Source organism: Doryrhamphus excisus, linkage group LG1 (assembly GCF_037039965.1).
Source record: "Doryrhamphus excisus strain RoL-2023G ecotype Guam linkage group LG1, RoL_Dexc_Guam_v1.1, whole genome shotgun sequence".
Lineage (NCBI taxonomy): Eukaryota > Metazoa > Chordata > Actinopteri > Syngnathiformes > Syngnathidae > Doryrhamphus > Doryrhamphus excisus.
The window spans coordinates 25,043,869-25,066,619 of record NC_136357.1 but is presented as its reverse complement, the minus strand read 5'-3'; the positions used below and the strand labels follow the sequence as shown (position 1 = coordinate 25,066,619).

The 22,751-nt window shown below is 46.7% G+C and overlaps 2 protein-coding genes across 2 annotated transcripts; both read left to right on the top strand.

The window, feature by feature from the left end:
- Positions 1-2,546: 2,546 nt before the first annotated feature.
- On the top strand, positions 2,547-8,328 carry LOC131132832 (tryptophan 5-hydroxylase 1-like). The gene is made up of 10 exons (XM_058078842.2): positions 2,547-2,608; positions 3,535-3,687; positions 4,888-5,235; positions 5,303-5,370; positions 5,449-5,645; positions 5,757-5,892; positions 5,973-6,099; positions 6,993-7,088; positions 7,367-7,500; positions 7,573-8,328. Exons 2-10 carry the CDS (start codon positions 3,535-3,537, stop codon positions 7,787-7,789), a joined length of 1,476 nt encoding a protein of 491 aa, XP_057934825.2. The 5' UTR covers positions 2,547-2,608; the 3' UTR covers positions 7,790-8,328.
- A 3,978-nt stretch (positions 8,329-12,306) lies between these two features.
- On the top strand, positions 12,307-22,549 carry LOC131132854 (CD81 antigen). The gene is made up of 8 exons (XM_058078876.2): positions 12,307-12,509; positions 15,793-15,907; positions 19,964-20,061; positions 20,143-20,217; positions 20,618-20,737; positions 20,961-21,059; positions 21,606-21,689; positions 21,762-22,549. Exons 1-8 carry the CDS (start codon positions 12,444-12,446, stop codon positions 21,822-21,824), a joined length of 720 nt encoding a protein of 239 aa, XP_057934859.1. The 5' UTR covers positions 12,307-12,443; the 3' UTR covers positions 21,825-22,549.
- Positions 22,550-22,751: the final 202 nt, after the last annotated feature.

Here is a 22,751-nt window from a genome sequence, read left to right as displayed (position 1 = left end):
CGTCACAGGACAAGGTTTTAAAATCATGTGGATGGAACTACTGGTTCATTAGCCATCCTTAACGACAAGTCTCCTTCATGTATCATCCAGCATATTGTACTGTATCATGTATCATCTAGCATATTGTACTGTATCCTGTATCACCTAGCATGATACAGTACAATATGCTGGATGATACATGATCATCCAGCATATTGTACTGTATCATGTATCATCCAGCATATTGTACTGTATCCTGTATCACCTAGCATATAGTACTGTATCATGTATCCTCCAGCATATTGTACTGTATCATCTAGCATATAGTACTGTATCATGTATCATCCAGCATATTGTACTGTATCATGTATCATCTAGCATATAGTACTGTATCATGTATCATCCAGCATATTGTACTGTATCATCCAGCATATTGTACTGTATCATGTATCATCTAGCATATTGTACTGTATCATGTATCATCCAGCATATTGTACTGTATCATCCAGCATATTGTACTGTATCAATATATCATCCAGCATATTGTACTGTATCATGTATCATCTAGTATATAGTACTGTATCATGTATCATCCAGCATATTGTACTGTATCATGTATCATCTAGCATATAGTACTGTATCATGTATCATCCAGCATATTGTACTGTATCATCCAGCATATTGTACTGTATCATGTATCATCTAGCATATTGTACTGTATCATGTATCATCCAGCATATTGTACTGTATCATCCAGCATATTGTACTGTATCAATATATCATCCAGCATATTGTACTGTATCATGTATCATTTAGTATATATAGTACTGTATCATGTATCATCCAGCATATTGTACTGTATCATGTATCATCCATCATATTGTACTGTATCATGTATCATCCATCATATTGTTCTGTATCATCCAGCATATTGTACTGTATCATGTATCATCTAGCATATAGTACTGTATCATGTATCATCCAGCATATAGTACTGTATCATGTATCAACCAGCATACTGTACTGTATCATGTATCATCCATCATATTCTACTGTATCACATATCATCCAGCATATTGTACTGTATCATCCAGCATATTGTACTGTATCATGTATCATCCAGCATATAGTACTGTATCATGTATCAACCAGCATACTGTACTGTATCATGTATCATCCATCATATTCTACTGTATCACATATCATCCAGCATATTGTACTGTATCATCCAGCATATTGTACTGTATCATGTATCATCCAGCATATTGTACTGTATTATGTATCATCCAGCATATTGTACTGTATAATACATCATCCAGCATATTGTACTGTATAATACATCATCCAGCATATTGTACTGTATCATTCAGCATATTGTACTGTATCATGTATCAACTAGCATATAGTACTGTATCATGTATCATCCAGCATATTGTACTGTATCATGTATCATCAGCATATTGTACTGTATAATACATCATCCAGCATGTTGAGTGAATCAGTGAAATGCAATGAAGCATGTTAACGTGAATGCAGATGTAGAATTAGAGAGCCTGCAGGCCCAGTGAGTGTAATCAATGAGGAAGGTGGAGACTTCCTGTCTAGTATTGTGAAATAAAGTGATATCTGTGTAGTGATTCATGGAATGTGATGTGAGGGATGATGGCTCGTATTGCATATATCATTTTTTTAGTCTGCTGAAACTATATCACGTGTACTTTATATATATGGATGTGTGTACGTGTACTTTATACTGGATGTGTGTACGTGTACTTTATACTGGACATGTGTACATTTCAAGTGCCCAGTGCGGTCTGATAACCATCAGACGCCATTTGCCAGAGAAGAAACATCTTCAAAGACCTGGTCTCCTTCACGCTTTGGAATTAGCAGGAGAGCACCAAACACGGGACATTGGAAGGTGGAAGGAAGCTGACGGTTCTGATGGTTTCCAACGTTACTGGCATGACAGGAGATCTCACCTTCAGGTCGCACAGGGGCATCCAAAGACAGCCGGCTATGTGGAGATGTCGCTCATGGCTGAAGGTCCTGGTCTGTGTGGTAATGAGTGGCTTTCTCCACACACGACAAAGGACTTCTTCCAGAGGAACAAGCTGACCATCCCGCATCTTCCTCATCTTCCTCATCAAAATCCAATGGAGAACATTTGGCGATAGATTTGGAAAAATGGACATGAGTATCAGACAGTGAAGCTATCTTCAGTATTCCCATTGGCCTCCTGGAAACACCGGCATCAAGCATGCATCTACCCGTGACGCTCATGGAAACGTTCTTTTTTGATGAAGGTTTCATCATGGAGGTGCACCACCCAAATCATCCACAGCTCCCACTGATTAGTGTCCTGATGATCTTATCACCAATGGCCTCCAAAATGTGATTTTGCTCTTATGACCGTGCCTCACTCGTTTGAGTCAGAGTGCTGTGCACACACCCATGTACACACACGCACACACACACACACACACACCCATGTACACACACACACACTCACACACACACTGCCTTTGTATATAAGGCAGACGGAGGTGGCTTGCTTTCATTCCCCTGAGGAACGTGAAGGAGGTGCAGCGGGTGAAGATCTTTGGTGAAGAAGAAGATCAAGCAGGCTGTAAGTAGCAGAGATGTTCTTGGCTGAAGATGCGTTCAGTGACCAGAAAAAAAAAAGTAATTTGGTCTGCTGCTTGCAAGTGAAGTGATGTCTTTCTTTTGATTCATCAAATCAAGGTAACATCAACAGTGGCTTTGTTGGGGCAGTGAGTGAAGATAAAAAATACTTTTTAGAGTGAAATCTGGTAGCATGTGATGAAGGTCCATGAGAAGGACCACTTGAACTAAATGCTCAAGTGTAAAAATAAGTCTGGACTTGAACATTTCTACTGAGGTAGCAGCTGAGGTATCAGCAGGTAGGTAGGTGGCATGCCGGCGGCGTTGGAGCCCCAATAGAAAAGGCTCCAGGGCCGCCATACTTCTTCCTGGCTCTCGGGATTGTCATCTGAAATGAACTGGGAGCGAGTGCAAATGGATGGATGGAAGACTGAAGGAGCTAAAACTGGGACCAGCTCTGTAACGAGTTTCCAAGGAGGTGGGTCAAACAGGTTTTGGAGAAGAGAAGTCATGCCAACAGTCGTCTTGGTTGATCCCACCTGGAGGCAGGTTGTCTTTAATTCCATCACTCATGATGTTTTATTTGTAGAACAATTGATAAATTCGTCAGCTGAGAAGGGGAAGCTGACGTTAGGAGTTGACTCCACCCATCCTATGAGGCCAAGCTGATGTAAATCGTCTATTTGTTTGCTCTTTAAAAAGCAGCTTAGTGGTTTACGCCAACCTTAACAAAACCACAAAAACGACGACTGTTGATAAAAGCAGACAAATCTTCCTAGCAACCACCCTACCACGCCTTCATCATGATTATTATTATTAGTAGTATTCATTCTCATTAAGAATCAGGTTGTATTACCAAGCGAGCCAAGTGAGGACATGCATGTGGATGCTTACATCTTCACTTGTATCTTTCACATCATCACACCACAGATGGACAAAGAAAGCAACCCAAGCCACAGCCAGCAAGACGGAAAGGCCGTGTCCAATGGAAGCGTCATGTGCTCTGAGGGAGGCGGAGCCACCATCGTCTTTTCTCTAAAAAAACAAATAGGCGGTCTGGCCGACGTGCTCAAGATATTCCAGGTGGGCATGCTTTACTCTAAACATAACAACATCAACAAAATCAGAGGAGCTGGCTGAAGTAGCCTAAGCTGGGATTCACTACTGCCCACATGACCCCACCTTGGACAAGTGGCAGAAGGATAGATGGGTAGATGGATGGATGATGGATGGATGGTGGACAGATAGATGGATGATGGATGGATGGATGAATGGTTGGATGGATGGATGGATGGAGGAATGGATGGATGGATGGAGGAATGGATAATGGTGGACAGATGTATGGATGATGATGGATGGATGATGGTGGACAGGTGGATGGATGGATGATGTGGATGAATGGATGGTGGATAGATGATGGACATATGGATAAATGGATGATGGTGGATGGATGATGATGGATGGATGATGGTGGACAGATGGATGGATGATGATGGATGGATGATGGTAGACGGATGGATGATGATGGAGGGATGATGGTGGACATATGGATGGATGATGATGGATGGATGGTGGTGGATGGATGGATGGATGGATGGATGGATGATGATGGATAGATGATGGTGGACATATGGATGGATGGATGGATGGATGATGGTGGACAGGTGGATGGATGATGATGGATGAATGATGGTGGACAGGTGGATGGATGGATGATGTGGATGAATGGATGGTGGATAGATGATGGACATATGGATGGATGGTTGATGGTGGATGGATGATGATGGATGGATGATGGTGGACAGATGACATGTGGATGGATGGATGATGTGGATGAATGGATGGATGGACGTATGGATGCATGGTGGATGGATGATGTGGATGGATAATGATGGATGGATGATGGTGGACGGATGGATGGATGATGATGGATGGATGATGGTTGACATATGGATGGATGGATGGATGGATGATGGTGGACAGATGGATGGATGATTGGATGGATGGATGGATGGATGGACATATGGATGGATGCATAGATGGATGGATGTATGGGTGGATGGATGATGGATGGATGATGGTGGATGGATGGATGGATGATGGTGGACAGATGGATGGATGGATGGATGGATGATGGATGTATGGATGATGGTGGACAGATGGATGGATGGATGGATGGGTGATGATGATGACATTAGAGACTGACATATAAACATTGGAAGACCCCCAACACAGTGAAGTGCAGTGTGGTGTTTTATTGTGATTGCGTTGGTACGTCTGCAGGACAAACACATCAACCTGCTTCATATCGAGTCTCGCAAGTCCAAAGAAAAGGGTTGTGACGTTGAGATCTTTGTGGAGTGCGAGGGCGACCACCTGCAGCTCATAGAGCTGACTCAGCTGCTCCGCAAGCACCCGGACATCACTGAAGTGACGCCGTTTGTTGACTCCACCCACCCTGACGATGGTAGGCTGCACGTGTCCACCAAGGACAAGGTTTGGGGCAGGTGTCATGGCACTTTTGTTCTTTCAGATATGCCAGACGTTCCATGGTTCCCCAAGAAGATCTCAGACTTGGATCTTTGCAAACAGGTTCTGATGTACGGATCGGAGCTGGACGCCGACCATCCGGTTTGTTGCTCTTTGAAGGAACTCGCAAACGTTCTTCAACATGTTTAAACGTGTGCTGCTCCTGCAGGGATTCAAAGATGACGTTTACCGTCAAAGAAGGAAGTACTTTGCAGATCTGGCCATGAACTACAAACAGTAAGTTCCTTTGACAAACGCAACGTTGATTGACAGAAAGCTGCAAACATGTGACAGCCATGACCTCATGTCCGCCAGCGGTGATCCCATCCCTCACGTGGACTTCACGCCCGAGGAGGTGCAGACGTGGACTCGGGTGTATCGGGAACTCAACAAGCTGTACCCGACCCACGCCTGCAAGGAATATCTGAAGAACATCCCCCTGCTGGTTGAAGAGTGTCACTACAGGGAGGACAACATCCCCCAGCTGGAGGACATATCACGCTTCCTCAAAGGTGCTCCATCCTTTTACATCCCCCCCCCCGGGTGACCTTTGACCCTCATGTAGGCCCGACTAGGCTGCATTTTCAATATATGTGTGTGTGTGTGTGTGTGTGTGTGTCTAGCACGCACAGGCTTCACCATCAGGCCCATCGCAGGGTACCTGTCTCCCAGGGACTTCCTAGCAGGTCTGGCCTTCAGAGTCTTCTTCTGTACTCAGTACATCCGGCACAGCTCAGACCCCTTCTACACACCCGAACCGTGAGTCCACACACATCACCATCATCATCTTCATCGTCCCGTCTCCCCGCGTCACGTGTCGGCGCCCCCCCCCCTCGCAGTGACACGTGCCACGAGCTGCTGGGCCACGTCCCCATGCTGGCCGAGCCCAGCTACGCCCAGTTCTCCCAGGAACTCGGACTGGCGTCCCTGGGAGCTTCAGACGACGCCGTGAAGAAACTAGCCACTGTGAGAAAACACACACACATTACAGGACCTTTCAAATCTCATTATGATAGCATGAGAAGGTATGATAGCATTAGATCAGGGGTCTCAAACACGCGGTCCGTGGGCCAAATGTGGCCCGCAGGACACTAGTTTGAGGCCCCCGCCTTGATATGAAAGTTTAATGTTAGTGCGGCCCGCGTAAGTTTGATATGGATGCTGTATGGTATCATGTACCCAGAAAAAATTATTACGTTTGATTAATGTTCATGTTAAAGGTTAAATAACTGTTAATAGTTATCCTCCCTATCCGTGTGGAAGTGGTAAGTTTTTGGCCATTTAAGTTTAAAGTTTGAAGGCTACCGTTTAGGTCGCTAGCTCTCTAGTTTGCGAGTTAGCATGTGTCTCAAGACCCTGCAGTTGCGCAATATGTTGTAAATAAAAAAAGTATAAATGTGACTATAGTCGTGTTTTGTCATGTCTACAGGGCTCTAATAATGCTTTGTTCATTTTAATCTGAAAAAAATCATTTGTCTACCCACCAACTATATGTGGTTTCTTAAGTTTTTATTATTTGACGTTTTATTATTATTATTATATTTATTTATTTATTACTGATTGATTGATTTTTTTATTCTTGATTTGTGTATTTATTTTTCATCTTATTTTGTGTAGAAAAATAAAAAGTAAGATATTTGAGAACAGTGGAATGTTTTATCAGAGCTTTTCTTGTAGAAAATTGGAATCAAAGCGAAGTTTTTTTAATTTTTTTGTTTTTAATAACTGCGTTTTTTTTTTTTAACCTGATGCGGCCCAGTCTCACCCAGACAAGAGTTTGTGGCCCCCAAGTAAATTGAGTTTGAGACCCCTGCATTAGATTGTATGATGATGATGACGATGTTTGTGTTGCGTTTCAGTGTTACTTCTTCACGGTGGAGTTTGGACTTTGCAAGCAAGATGGGAGACAGCGGGTCTACGGTGCAGGACTGCTGTCGTCCATCAGCGAGTTGAAGGTGGGTAAGAAGGTCCTCAGACTTGGAAGTCAGGTCAGGTCAGGTGACAGCTAGTTCCTGGAGGTTCCCTACATCTTTGCTGTCATTGGCTGTGATAGATTGCACAGGTAACACCTAGCCCAGCAGGTCCAGATGAGTGTGGAAGAAAAGTAAGGTAACGTCATGCCCACCACAGGAGCTTCTGGTCTCCTTGATGGATGGAGGAAGGGACGGATGGATGGATGATGGATAATGGATGATGATGATTTGATGTTTTCTATTTGTATTTTTGTCATCAGCACGCGTTGACGGACAAGGCTCACGTTCTCCCGTTCGACCCCGCCGTGACCTGCAACCAGGAGTGCCTGATCACGACATTCCAGGACGTCTACTTTTCTTCTGAAAGTTTTGAAGAAGCCAAGGAGAAGATGAGGTGAGCATTAATGATGGAAAGCATCTTGGCTCCCTGACAAATCCACATGATCAACGCTGGCGTGTCCCGCAGGGAGTTTGCCAAAACCATCGCTCGTCCCTTCGCCATCCGCTACAACCCGTACACGCAGAGCGTAGACGTCCTGAGGGACGTGGGGAGCCTCAGCAGCATGCTGAAGGACGTGAGACACGAGTTGGACACCGTGGAGGACGCTCTGCACCGCCTCAACACGTCCCCGAGTCCTGCTTTGTCACGTGACACGAAAAGGAAGCCTGCAGCGCTTTACTAGCATCCACTTCATCTTCTCCCATCTTCTTCCATCTTCTCAGAAAGCTTCCCTTCAAAGTCCAGCACAACCTCTTCAGGTGTTAGCATCCGGCCTGACGCAGACTCCAAACCCAAGCATAACATCAGAACATTATAAGGAAAAATCAATAATTTTAGGAGCATAATTAGCATAATGTTGAAATATTACAAATATTGGCCACATGCTGCGGTTTGGACCGATATTGGGGTTAATCATTGCCGACAAGGAAAGAAAAAAGCTGAAAACATACAGTGTCGTCTCCTCCACACAAGCAGCTCCCGGGTGCTGCTGCATCGCGGTCGTGCTTTTGTTGTACGCCGTCTCCATTTTGCACAGGTCACAGACCACCCAATCGTTACCTTTCAGTGTAAAGTACTCCACACTTTGGACATCCTACTGCGATATGTTTTCTTCTTTCTTTTTCCTTTCTTTCAATAAAATATGGTAAAAATTGACACATTTCAGACATAGTGCGACATAGTGATCAGTCATGATTAATTCATTTGAAAAGTGTGATTAATCTGATTTGAATCATTTGACAGTCCTAATTTTTATCCTTGAAATATATATCAATATACTGTATGTACAGTAAGTTCTGAGCATATCTTAGTGTAGCATATATAAGTTGTTATGTCACATTACGTTACATTACGTTACGTTACTTCCTCTTTCAAACATCAAACTCAACACATTTCATCTTCAAATCTTCTGCTGCTCTTCTTCTATGCTTGTAGTACGGTTGTAGTATGGCTGTACGATGCTTGTACTATGAATAAATAAATATAATATATGCTGTATGTTGTCCAGTCGTCCATCAACTTTTCTATTCCGTGTAGGAGATAAAGAGCTTTGTGATGGCCAATGGAAAGCCTGCTTACTGTATATCTTCACTGTACAGTATTAACATTTGCACTGGACATCAACTAAACATTCTAAACTGTAACCTCAACCTCACACTGATGGGAACCTGTTGATTACATGGAACCTGGTTGAACACTGCTGCCACCTTCCGAGAAGCCTGTGTATCATTATAGCCTAGCCTAGTTTGAACACTACTGCCACCTAGCGAGAGGATTATACACTGCACAAAAAAAAAAGAACAGGAAAAAGCCGAAAGAAACAAACAAAATTAAAACTGCAAGCAGTGATGAGCGGGCTCGAGCACCCCGACGCGCTCGGGGGTACGCGCGGGTTGGGGGTACGCGCGGGTCGGGGTCGCGCGCGCCGTACGGAAAACCGCGGCGAGCGGATAAGCGGTAAGGGAGTCACGGCACTTGCAATTTTCCGCCAGGAGGGGGCGACAGCGGCGGCGAGGCGGGTGCGCGGTCACGTCCCGTCCGACACCGCGAACCGCCATAAAAAAATTCACGACGATCGGACCACGCGGTAGGTCCTTGCGGCGGATATACGTTTCCGCCTGTGGGTGGCGCTATAGAGTGGTTGGCCCACACGGTAACGGACCGGAGGGTACCCCGAACCAACAGAAAAAATTAGGGGCCGATCCGACCGTGCGTAAGGAAGTTACGGCAGATATACATTTCCACCAGTTGGTGGCGCTATAGCGTATGTACACACACAGTCATAGACCAGAGGGTACCCCAGACCACCAGAAAAAATTTGGGCCTGATCCGACCATGTGGAAGGAAGTTACGGCTATATACATTTCCACCAGTTGGTGGCGCTATACAGTCGATGTACACACACAGTCATAGACCAGAGGGTACCCCAGACCACCAGAAAAAATTTGGGCCTGATCCGACCATGTGGAAGGAAGTTACGGCTATATACATTTCCACCAGTTGGTGGCGCTATACAGTCTATGTACACACACAGTCATAGACCAGAGGGTACCCCAAACCACCAGAAAAAATTTGGGCTTGATCCGACCATGTGGAAGGAAGTTACGGCTATATACATTTCCACCAGTTGGTGGCGCTATACAGTCTATGTACACACACAGTCATAGACCAGAGGGTACCCCAAACCACCAGAAAAAATTTGGGCTTGATCCGACCATGTGGAAGGAAGTTACGGCTATATACATTTCCACCAGTTGGTGGCGCTATAGAGTCTATGTACACACAGTATAACAGACCAGAGATTGACCCAACACACCAAAAAAAATTTCAAGACAATCTGACCATGAATCAGGAAGTTACGGCAGATATACATTTCCACCAGTTGGTGGCGCTGTGTTTTGAACATGGCTTCTGGAGCATTAGGTGCGTCCTGTCATGATAGACGTCTCCACCGAAAATCATAGTGATACGTGTAACGGGTGGCGAGGGATAATGAATTGAAACTTCTAGGTGGCGCTAGTGTGTCAATTTAGATTGGTGTCACATGGGAGCACCACCAGGGCGCTCAGGCCTGGATTAAGGCCTCACGTTTAAGATTTCAGCAGCCTGTGACCTTCTGCAGGCAAATGATGACCTTTTGATGGTCAATGGCGAAGGCTGACCATTCGCCGTGGCCACGCCCCCCACATGTGCTTTACACACATCATAGTCCATCAACTGACTTCATCAGTCTGTCAGTCAAACTGTGTATTGACTTTGATGTACATTGCTTCAAGGCAAGGCCAGACACCAGGCAGGGCCAGATATGAAATGGTCAAAGTTTGGTGGCGTGCCACGCCCACATCCTATGGAGCGGCCCAAAATCCTTCGCAATTTAACGTGGGCCATCCGTCTAGTGTCCGTTGATGCAACAACGGACTCATTCGGTCAAACCCCCTAGGAGGAGTTCGTCGAGATACGAGCCATACATCCGCCCCCAAATGGCCGCCGCCACCTAAAATGGCCGACTTCCTGTTGGTTTTAGAACATGGGTTATTGAGACTTTTTTGTGCGTCCTGTCACGAGTGATGTCTCCTCCGAAAATCATGCCGATACGTGCAACGGGAGGCGAGGGATAATTATTTTAAAACTTCTAGGTGGCGCTAGTGAGTCAATTTGGCTTGGTTTCATATTGGGGCCACACCAGGCCGCTCAGGCCTGGATTCTGACCCCCCCTATGAGTTTTCAAGCCCATGCGACCTTTTGCGGGCGAATGATGACCTTTTCTATGTAAATGGCGAGGCCTGAGCATTCGCCGCCAGGCCACGCCCACCACGTGCGCTTTTCCTGCATCATGGTCCATCAACAGGCTTCACCAGGCTGTCAGGCAGTGACCTTGTGACCCCGATGTTCATCTGATGAATCTCCTGGCAGAAAAGGCCTCATGTAGATGACACGCCTTTAGCCTGTCGCCAATAGGTGGCGCTGCGACGAAATCAGGAAGTGACCTACGGGGACCTTCGGGGCGGGGCCATGATCACATGTACCAAGTATGATGAAGATCTGACCACGTGGAGCCAAGTTATTCACGTCTACAGTTACGCTCAGCGTGCAAGGCCCGGACATATGAAAATGGGCAAAATTTGGGGGCGTGCCACGCCCACATCGTATGGAATATCCCAAAATCCTTCGCAATTTAACGTCGGCCATCCGTCTAGTGTCCGTTGATGCAACAACGGACTCATTTGGTCAAACCCCCTAGGAGGAGTTCGTCGAGATACAACCCCAACTTCTGGCACGAAAAAGGCCGCCGCCATCCAAAATGGCCGACTTCCTGTTCGTTTTCCAATATGGGTTCTTGAGACTTTTTGGTCCGTCCTGTCACGATAGACGTCTCCACCAAGTTTCGTGACGATAGGTGAAACTGGTGGCGGGGGCCAATTTTTTCAAAAATTAAAGGTGGCGCTAGAGAGTCAATTTTGGAACATTGTTTTCGGGACCCCCACCAGATCGAAATTTTCGCCAGACCTGACGCGCTTGCAAAATTTGGTGAGTTTTCGGGCATGTTAAGGCCCTCAAAATGGCCGTCCTTTCGGCAGAATAAAAAACGGAACGATTACAATAGGGCTTTCGCACTGGTCAGTGCTCGAGCCCTAACTAAAGTAACACGTTGTAGATCTAAATGAATAAAATATTTTATTTATTCTTTATATATATTCCTTTATTTTATTTATTCTGGATCAGGAGCTCTACTCAACATGAAGGTGGACATTCAACTATGGAAAGAACAAAGTATTTAATACAAATATGTCATTCATTCAAATCTACAGCGTGTTACTTTAGTGTTCCCTTTATTTTATTTTTTTGAGCAGTGTATCATTCAAGCATGCAGCCAAAGCAATAACACCGTTTTGTGTAGCTGCTCAAATGATCAAAGTAAAATATGAATCCATAAATCACCACATCAAAATACCTTAACTATTTACAATCGTACATTTGTGTACAAAATCGGTTGAAAACTGTTGTAGTAGTTAGCGGACGAAAAGGGGGTACAATAATAGACATTGATTTTGTAAAACATAAAATTTGCGGTTGGATCCTTCCATTTGTTCGGTAGCAGGGTGAAACACCGGAAGTGTCATTAATGACGACGAGTTTACTGTGAAAGGGTTGGCCGGAAAAGGCCAGGATTGGCGGGAGTGGCGGCCCCGCCTCCCCGGGAGAAGAAGGAGGTGTTTGGTGTTGACTTGGGTGTTGCCTCCATCTCAGACTGGAGTGTTGAGATTGATCTCGCCGTTACTCGCCGCCGTCCGCTCGCCGATTCTCGTCTCGTCTCGTCTGAAGCTAAAGAAGCCGCCATGGGAGTCGAAGGTTGCACCAAATGTATCAAATACCTGCTCTTCTTCTTCAACTTTATCTTCTGGGTGAGTATGGAGAGAATTGGAATGGCCTTGTTTGTTTGTTGGCGTGTGGACGTCGCTGGTGTTCGCTTTTTATTTGTTTGACCGAAGGCTCGGCGCTGGATGCGGCAGACCAGAGTCCAAGACCAAGTCCGATGCTGGGGCTTTTTTTTCAGGCAGACAACGGCAAAGAAAAACAACAAAGCCCGATTTAGCTAGCTAGCTAGCGATAAATGAAAGCGAGGCTAATTCGATAAACGTTTTGTGTGGGGGCGGGGGGTGCACTTTGATTCACGTCTTTGATTCATTTGGGCTCGTCCACAAGTCTGACGTGCACGCGCGTGTATGAGAGTGAAGGGGCAGCTTTTGGTGGTTTCCATCTGGTGTGTGTGTGTGTGTGTGTGTGTGTGTGTGTGTGTGTGTGTGTGTGTGTGTGTGTGTGTGTGTGTGTGTGTGTAGGTTGAGGTCTCATGGAAAGATTTGAGGATGTGAAAGCCGTGGAGTCATCTCGTGGTCTCCTCCAGTGGGCATTGACGTTGTTGTTGCTGTGTCGTGTTTGTGTGCTGCGTGGAGTAGTCGTCACGGTTGGGTGATGGTTGGACCCTGGAGGGATCTTCCCAACTTTTAGCGTCCAGTGAGTCACGCCTGTGATTCGCGGTTTCCACTGTCATCTTGCAGGGGTGTGGTCGCTCCGTGACGTCATCAGCCATCCCTTGGCTGCTGCAAGAGCTGAATAATGAAATAATTACAGTGGAGCTGTGATGATTCTCCCACTTTTCTGACCCATAAATGTTGTATTGTTAAGTTTGTGCATTTGGAAGTGAGCCCGGAATGAACTTTGGGATGTTTCTTAACGCTCCCATTCAGAGGGTTGTGTAACGTCAATACGATCCAGAGCACGGAGTGGGCGTGCCATAAATAAACGAAACATGCCATTGAGCTGGAAGCAGGAAATCCACAGACAGGCTCCAGAAAGACCTGCAAGAATCCAGAAGCTTTCTGTGCCGGTTATTGTGTGTAGCTGCTCTACAGGAGCCCACAAGTCAACACGAAGGGCCTGCAATCAGCATCAAAGGTTCCTGCGTGATTAGCGACTTTGTGCGGGCGTTTTCGTGGAACCAGGAATGGGATGCATTGGCACACTTGATGCTTGGTTTTGGCAGAAATAAAAATAAAATGCTGCAGGAGACGATAATGGGCATGGAAAAAGTCTATGATGGACGCATGCAAACCCGCGACATACACTAGCTGTCATTCATCGACTGCTACTAGCTAGCGTTGATCACATTCACCAACTGAGGTATTTTTCCTTCTGCCTCGTCTTTACTGCCTGTTTTCTAATACATGACCCAGAACAGCATGTGTGTTTCTTTAAAGGGTTCTTTGAGTGCAACCTCAGTAGACGGCCACAATGTTTCCCACTGGGCACCCTTGAGTGTTTCCTATGTAGCCACCAAACAAAGTGCTTCCAAAGGAGTGGTCAGTATGTAACAAGTCTTTGCTCTATCATTCCACATGCTTTCATTAGGAATAATAGAAGACAAGGTTGTTTTTTTATCTAATACAAGATGACTTCCGTGTCTGATGAAAGTACTTTGTGTACTTTTGGAAACAGCTGAAGGTGGCAATGATGTCGAAATGCACGCATCAGCTTTATTGCACACAAACTTTGTAGTTTAGTGAAGAAATGTAGCTTTGAGGATGCCTTGGAAGATTGGCTTTATCAGTGTTTCAATATCTGCTTCGTGTCTCCACGTGATTCACTCATCATAGTGTTATCTAGAGTGATAGGAAGCATTGGTGCCAGAGAAGTAACCGACAGACGTCAATAAATACCGTTCAACTGTGGGCAGACACGGAGCAGTTTGTTAAATAACATGGAATGCTTTAATACGGCTTTATAGTGGCACCATAACCAAAGAAAAACAGCCATAATCCATCTTAAAGGCGTATCGATGGTGTCCATAGGTTAGATAGTATTATTTTCTAGTTGCATAAGGCATATCAAATGGCGTCCTTGGTTAGTATTATTTTCTAGTTGAATAAGGCGTATCGATGGTGTCCATAGGTTAGATAGTATTATTTTCTAATTGAATAAGGCGTATCAATGGCGTCCGTAGGTTAGATAGTGTTTTGCTGCATCACCGCCCCCACCCCGCCCTCTCCCCATATCCTGGCTTTTTTACACGTTAGGCCACTTTAGAGCTTTTAGCGTGATTAGCGGCGCAAAGGCGTGTTGGGGAAGGGATGTGAATGTATGATGGCCAACGGCGGCGGGGGGGCAGTAATGCGTGCGCTCCATCAGCAGACCTCCTGTTTCCATAAATCACTGCTGGACTCTGAGGGGGTTAAGAGGTTGCAAGTGGTGGTAGCTGGGGGGGGGGTGTCTTGTGGGGAAAATGAAGACCGCACCCCATCCCCCACTAGACCAAAATAGTGGTGTTGGACACAGCCTCGCTCTGATTGGACGGTGTGATTGATGTTGATTGGTCAATTGGGAGCGTCATTCAGTGAGGTTTCCCGTCCTATGAGACACTTGTTACAAGCCTTAGCTAAGCATTTAGCCCCCCCCCCAATTCTACATTGGAATGTGTGGCTACATGAGCAACAGATGGTCAACCAATCAGCATGTGCTCGCCATGAAACTCCGCCTTCTGCTTGTCTTTGTCTGGAAGTACTTACACAGCGTGAATGAGACTTTCATAATGCAGCATATTGCCCACGTCCATGATTTCATATTCTTAGGATGCTATCATACAGCGCAGCCGTCCTCTACATGCACCTTTATCCAGATCCTCACCACATCTCAGGTCCCACGTTGAGGTAGCGGTGCATAGTAGTATGCAGTGGAAGGTTTATGATGTCTAGTATTTATGTTTAAGCCTGACGTCTGTCACTGCTCAGTGCCATGTGAGGTTGGGGGACAGGGGGTGGGGGGGCATGTTGGTTACCCGTGCATGAATGCACGCGCGTGTTGAATTTCTTGTCTGCCGTCGTGTTGGCATGATTGCTAGACAGTGGATGTCCTCCGCTCTCGGAGCGAGGGAGTCGCCGGTACGCACACAAACATGTCGGTCAAGATGTGGCGTCCTGGTGAGGGTGACGGTGCGCAGAAACATGCAGAGGAGGTTCCTGTACTTGTACTGACCTCACCCTGACTCTGTGTGTGTACTGTGTGACAGTGAGTGACAGTGTAAAGGTAAGATGTATAATAATAATAATAATACTGTATATGATATGTTAGAGTAGTTTGACAGTTTATGATGCATGTTGCCTCAAGGTAAGCCGTGTGAATGTTGTGTTGCAGCTGGCAGGGTGTGTGATCCTGGGAGTGGCCTTGTGGCTGAGACACGACCCCCAGACCAGCAGCCTGCTGAATACCAACTTTGATGGAGCCCCGGCGCCCAGCACCTTCTACATCAGTACGTACTTCCTGCACGTTACACACGCGTGTGCAATATTCCTCACACTCCGTCTGCTTTGCTGGTGGAAAAAGTAACTTAGCGGAAGCGTCCTGACTGTGGAACACATGCAGCACCCTGTGCTGTAGTTGAAGGGTGCCATGATGAGCTGACATTAACTATTCATGGCGGCGATAAGTGGATCTGCTGTGGTCTGATTGATGAAGACAAAGGTGCTCTACATTATTGATCAGATGGATGAACGGAACACGCATCACACGTCTGATGCCAGCGCGTATCTCACGGTGACACCTTCAGACACAGTGGGACCTTGTGCAGTCATGAGGTCAGAGGTCACCCTTCTGACCAGCTGAGTTCGCACCAGAAGTGCAGCTGAGAAAACAGGACTAGTTTTGCGGTTTGACATTTTAAAATACTCCTTCACAGCTGCTTCCTACTTTCTATTTATTGTTGGCATGTGGTCGTCTACGTCTTCCCCATTTTGTCTACTTCTTCCCTTCGTACTTTTGCTCTGCTTAAAATACTTTCCGCAAGTACCATTCCTTCTTTATAAATTGAATACTTTGGTACTGAGAGCATACTATTATTACTATTATTAGAGCCCTTTAGACATGAAATAGCACCCCTAGCTGGGCACCGAGGCGGCCACCAAGTATCTTTTTAAACATGGTTGGTTGCACCGCAAGCACGAACGAACGCCAACACTCGCCGCATTTGCCGTTTAGTTGAAGTCACATGTACTTTCAGTGACACGGTGTCAAATGTTTTGATGCCTCACCCTCGTCATGGCCTCCTGACCACGACCACGTCATGTGACATCCATCGTCATCCAACGGGACGCTATACGCCCGCGGAAAGAAGGTGAGAGGATGACAAATGTGAGCGAGAGAAAGTGGAAAGAATGTTTTGTTTTTTGGCGTCTTGTGATGGAGGAAACGTCTGTGTGATTCCCCCCCCCCCCCCCCCCCCCCCCCCGTTTGAAAAAGCCTCCCTCTCATTCCCAAGCAGAGGAGAAAACGTCTTGTTGCTATCGGAAAAAATTCCTCACTGGCCCCACCCCTCCTCCTCCTCCTCCTCCTGGCCACTGAGGCCCCTCTCTCTCCCCCCATCTGGTGGTGGTTAGCATTCGAGTCACGCTGGCTCCCTTCTTTCTTTTTTTTTTTTTTACTTCCTTCCCTCCCCCAACTCTTCACACTCCCACCTTCCATCCTCCTCCTTTTTCTTGGCCCCTCCCCTCCTGTCTCTGCACTGCCAGGAAATGTTCAGCGCAGAGACCCACATCTGCTCCCCACCCAAGTCGCCATCGTCTGGCTGGCGAAGCCTTCCAGGCGATAGACAGATCCCGTCTGCTGCCGCTGTAACATTTCTTTAGACCACTTCTTGTGTGTCCTTGAAGGCCGTAACCACTTGGCAGAGTTAGGTCATGTGATTCCAGCATCGTCTGGATCCCGCCAGCCAAGCGCGTAATTTGCACAGGACCTTCGGAGGGGGGTGAGGCTCATGATCCTCGCAAAAACTAGTTGGCTAGTTGTTGGATTGAGGTGAAGCCAGAGGGTGTCAGGGATGTACTGTGTAGGACCAAATGCACATTGCTAGTTTTAAATCCAGCCCAGTTTCTGCTGCGGTTGGGGCGGTAACCATGGTGACGACAGACTCTTCTTCAAATGACATTACACAGCGGTCCGGCTGCAGTGGGCGACAGTGACGGAGAAGGGAGAGAAGGTTGAGCGACTTCATGTTGTGAGTCTGTACGAGCTTTGGGAAATACCTGAATGTATTTCCTCCAATTCTGCTCTAGGCCCGTGAAGGCAGCCACGGTCTTACTGGTGCTTAAACACAGTAGGAATTGACTACTGTTTAATGATTGACAAAAGTATTCACTGTAAAATTATTAGAGTAGTTCTAATACAGGCAGGGCAAATTACACTGGGACAGCGAGTCTCTTGTGCACGCTTGCAACCAAACCACAGAGCATGTACCAGAAAGCTATGCTGGCTTTGGAATGGACTCCACCAAGGAAACCTGAAACCCGAGCTGCTGACAGGAGTTCCCTGGCGGACCAGCGTCCGATCCCGAGAGTCATGTGATCACTGAAATGCAGGACAGATGATGATGATGATGAAGAGTCATGACATGGATGGCCGTCTACCAAGTCCCCCAAAACCACTGGCTCAACTTCCAAGATGGCCACCGAGCGGTAGGGCAGCGGTTAGCATCCGCCACTCTCACAGCGCTAATTAGCTAAACCGCCATCAGGATAGTTTATGCTCCGCGGCTGGAATGTTCCAGTAGTCAGTGAAGAAATTTGAAGTATTTCTGAATGCTTTAAGAAAGATCGAGCAGGAAGCAGCAGCTCGGCGGTCTTCCATTGTGTCTTCAACAATAGCTCGCTAATTACTGCTACCTAAACATATCAGCTAAGCGCTATTCCACCTGTGCTCCGTCTTGATGCTCGCTGGAACAGGATGTGCGCCACAATGGCTCGTTACCTCACCCCCCCCCCATTTTTGTGGTTCCACAAAGTCATATTATGGAATAGGCTGAGTCCTATGAGATGAACATGCACAGGATGCTCTGTAGTACCGTACACTGGTCACTTGGTGGCAGTACCATTGGCTGAGACACACAAGCACCAGACTTGATCAACAGGCTTTCATTGCAGTTTTGGATTATGGCACAATAATCCCTGACATGGGTTACTCTAACCCAAAATCTCAACTCTCAACCCCCATCCTCACTTCCTGTCTGCACAACTCAATATTACTGTATGTCTACTATATTGGGTAATGGGAGTGCAAAGGTGACTATAGGGGTGTTATTTCATGTCCAGAGGTCTCTATTCACGTTTAAAAGCTATTTCCAAAGTGATAACCAGGTTTTCTGTCGTATTATGTCTACTATATTGGGTAATAGGAGTTTAAAGGTGACTATAGGGGTGTTATTTCCGGTCTAGATGTCTTTAATCATGCTAAAAGGTGCATCCCCAGTGGTAACCAGGCTTTCTATGTCTTATTATGTCTGTGTTAGAGTGTATGTAGAAGGTGGTAGCCAGGTTTTCTTTGCTCTCGCTAGGTAAGCATTGCATTGATAGGGTTGGCGTTACGCTTGTACCTCTGTGTAGGTGGCGATCGTGATTGGGTGATTGTGATTATAAGGAAGGAGTCCTATTTGACGGAAATGTACTCCTCACGTTTGGGTCTGGAACCAATTACCCGCCATGAACGAGGGATTCATGTATCAGAAATGTCCGATAGCACCCGCGGAGATTTCCACTAGGCCACTTGGGTGCTTAGATGTTGCCAGCATCCACAAAGAGCTCATGAATGATGGCTTGCAGCACAGAAGAGAAGAGCATCTTGCAGGAGATGAAATGGAGGAAAGGACATTAAAGTAAATGCAATTATTCAGAGCATCATTTCACTCGGGTGCTGCTGTCTGCGGCAGACAGAAGGAGGGATGGAAGGATAAAGGGAAGGAGGGATGAAGGAAAGGAGGGGGGGACTGTGAGAGGTGCAAGTGAAAGATGACAGCGTTGCCTGGACAATCTCCAAGATATGGATTTTGAAATGAGCATTAGTCTGAGTGGTGGACGGAGAGCGGGGGCGGGGCTTACGAGATGCCGGGGGCCACAATTGAATTACGTCTGACAGGCAGGACTAAATGTCGGCCGCCTCCACAATGGCAGCCAGCCCGTACCATGACATCACCACTTTTATTTAGCGTGTAAGATGTGTACTGGAGATCTTCTCCATCCACTGACCGTCCTGCCTTCTTCACCCAGTGAGCGTTTCCATAAACACGACGACCACATGAACCCACTGTCACACCCAGTAGGCTTTTTTCCATTTCCCCCATAATAAAAGTGTGAATTGTGTGGAGAAATGAAGCCACTTCCTGTGTACATAACTCCAACATGACTCACTACTGTAAACAAAGCAACACTGCGCCCTCTGCTGCCCACTGGCTGTTACTACACATCCCAATTTCTCTTTTCAATGGACATCCTAACATTATTTAGAATCAGCATCCTACCTTTTTGTTGTTGTGTCTCCGCAGGCGTCCACATCCTGATAGCCGTGGGCGCCGTGATGATGGTGGTGGGCTTCCTGGGCTGCTACGGGGCCATCCAGGAGTCTCAGTGCCTGCTGGGAACCGTAGGTCACCGTGTGGATGGTTAACATCTCGTTGAATGGAACACAGAACGTTCTTCAACATTCTTCTTTTTCTCTCTGCAGTTCTTTGCCTGCCTCGTCATCCTGTTTGCATGCGAAGTGGCTGCCGGCATCTGGGGCTTCATGCACAAAGACACTGTGAGACACACACACACACACATACAAAGTAGTACTCCATCCTGACTGTCCCTGGTGTTCTACATAAATACAAAGTAGCAGTACTCCATCCTGACTGTCCCTGGTGTTCTACATAAATACAAAGTAGTAGTACTCCATCCTGACTGTCGCTGGTGTTCTACATAAATACAAAGTAGTAGTACTCCATCCTGACTGTCGCTGGTGTTCTACATAAATACAAAGTAGTAGTACTCCATCCTGACTGTCGCTGGTGTTCTACATAAATACAAAGTAGTAGTACTCCATCCTGACTGTCGCTGGTGTTCTACATAAATACAAAGTAGTACTCCATCTTGACTGTCGCTGGTGTTCTACATAAATACAAATTAGTAATCCATCTTGACTGTCTCTGGTGTCCCAGGTGTCCAAGGAGATGATCAACTACTACGACTCCATCTACGACAGAGCCATGGAACAGAGTATTGGCGAGACGGAGAGGAAGAAGGCCGCCGCTACAGTGCTGAAGGTCTTCCATGAGACGGTAGGACACGCCCACAGCGTCCGCTACAAACCTCCCTTCTACACCATGGGTGTCCAAATTGCAGCCAAGGGGGACTTGGCAATTTGCATCATAGGAAATGATCTGTTCCAGGGTGAAACTGTGGCCGTCATAAAGGCTTTATGAAGTCTTTGAAGTATGAATTGGCATCCAAGTGGAATAAGAAGTGAAGTCGTTGTGTGTATCATGAGTCTTTGTGTTGTAGCTGAGCTGCTGCGGTAAAGGTACGGGCACCTCCATTTTCACCCACATCACCGATGCCCTGGGAGTCACCGACCTGTGTCCCAGCAGTGGAACATCAGTTGTAAGTGCCCACGTCTCACACCGCCATTTTTATTTCATTCTGCTTTGTATATTGGCAACTCCACTCTGCTTTGTACCTCCACTCAGCTTTGTACCACCTTTCTACCCTGTCTATTGGTACATCCACTCTGCTTTGTACCCCCACTCTGCTTTGTACCGCCGTTCTACCCTGTGTATTGGTACCTCCACTCTTTGTACCCCCACTCTGCTTTGTACCGTCCTTCTACCCTGTCTATTGGTACATCCACTCTGCTTTGTACAATCCTTTTACCCTGATGTCGATTGACCACTCCACTCTGCTTTGTACCCCCACTCTGCTTTGTACCACCCTTCTACCCTGCCCATTGGTACCTCCACTCTGCTTTGTACCCCCACTCTGCTTTGTACCATTCTTCTACCCTGATATCTTTTCCCCCTCCACTCTGCTTTGTACCATCCTTATACCCTGTCTATTGGTACCTCCACTCTGCTTTGTACCCCCCTTCTACTTTGATGTCTATTGCCACCCCCACTCTGCTTTGTACACGATGAGCTGTTTCTTTTGTAGAACTGCCACAGTCGCATCCGTGATCTGTTCTCGGATAAAATCTACCTGATTGGTATCGCCGCCCTGGTGGTCGCCATCATCATGGTGAGTGTGGTCGTCATGGCGACAAATGCCAGGCACATGTTTGCGGTGCTGATGCTACCTTCCTCCTTGCAGATATTTGAAATGATCTTCAGCATGGTCCTGTGCTGTGGCATCCGCAACAGTCCCGTCTACTAGAAACAACCAGGAAGGACGAGCTCGCACTTCCTGCCCTCCACCCCCACCCCTATCTTTCCCCCCCCGTCGTCTGTCAACGACGGGAAACGTATTTAGCTTGCTGGATTCCGTACGGCGCGGGCCGTCCTTCGTGGTATTTTGGTGATGCTGAAGCAAAGCGGCCATGTAGATCCCAGCTCACGCGTCCACGTGGTTAAGTAGCCCCTCCCCCGCTATCGATGGATGTTGTTTAGTTTGCTGTATAAAGTGTATGTAAATAGAAATATTAACAGAATGAGCATGGATATTAGTTCATCCTTCCCTCCGCCAGCTGATGGCGCTAACCCAGCTGGACGTGCTTCATGTCTTTCAGTTACATAGAACTTCTTTTTCTACATGTTTGCATTCTATATTGTAGAAAAGCCTCTCGTGCATATTTGACAACCACCTCTTGTACGCTAACCATCCAGCTGTCAATCAAAAGGAGCAGCCTTAACCACCAATCAGAAAGTGTCTTGTTGCATTTCCACTCAAGTTCCATAGAGGACCTCGTTGCCTTGCATCCTCTTTGTCTGGTACGTCCCCCGAGGGCGGGGGCCGGGCGGCAGGGGCGGCCAGCGCGCACGCCAAGGAGTCGTCATCTTTGCTGTGCTCTCATTGGCTGCCACCGTCCAATGCTGCCTGTTCTGACCCCACACCATTGTTTGCCCGAAATATAAAGGGATTAAATGTATTTTACAAAGAAACTCTACCGTTTGTCTTCATTCAACAAGTGATGATAATGCTATTCGCCGGCATGCCACCAGGTGGCGCCATGTGCAAAGAAATAACTTGCCTGTTCACACTGGAAAGTGCTTTACGTCAACATCTGGAATCTTCAATCCTGCTGCTTTACACCAACGTCTGGAATCATTCTCAATCCTGCCCTTTGGCCTACTGGGAATAACA

What these genes read in the sequence shown, in the direction of transcription:
- LOC131132854 (XM_058078876.2), top strand. Translation starts at nt 12,444, where the DNA reads ATGGGAGTCGAAGGTTGCACCAAATGTATCAAATACCTGCTCTTCTTC. An exon ending in GCCCAGCACCTTCTACATCA is followed by an intron (nt 15,908 to 19,963) that starts GTACGTACTTCC and finishes GTGTCTCCGCAG; the next exon opens with GCGTCCACATCCTGATAGCC. An exon ending in TGGTGGTCGCCATCATCATG is followed by an intron (nt 21,690 to 21,761) that starts GTGAGTGTGGTC and finishes TCCTCCTTGCAG; the next exon opens with ATATTTGAAATGATCTTCAG.
- LOC131132832 (XM_058078842.2), top strand. Translation starts at nt 3,535, where the DNA reads ATGGACAAAGAAAGCAACCCAAGCCACAGCCAGCAAGACGGAAAGGCC. An exon ending in AGCTGGACGCCGACCATCCG is followed by an intron (nt 5,236 to 5,302) that starts GTTTGTTGCTCT and finishes CTGCTCCTGCAG; the next exon opens with GGATTCAAAGATGACGTTTA. An exon ending in CCGTGAAGAAACTAGCCACT is followed by an intron (nt 6,100 to 6,992) that starts GTGAGAAAACAC and finishes GTTGCGTTTCAG; the next exon opens with TGTTACTTCTTCACGGTGGA.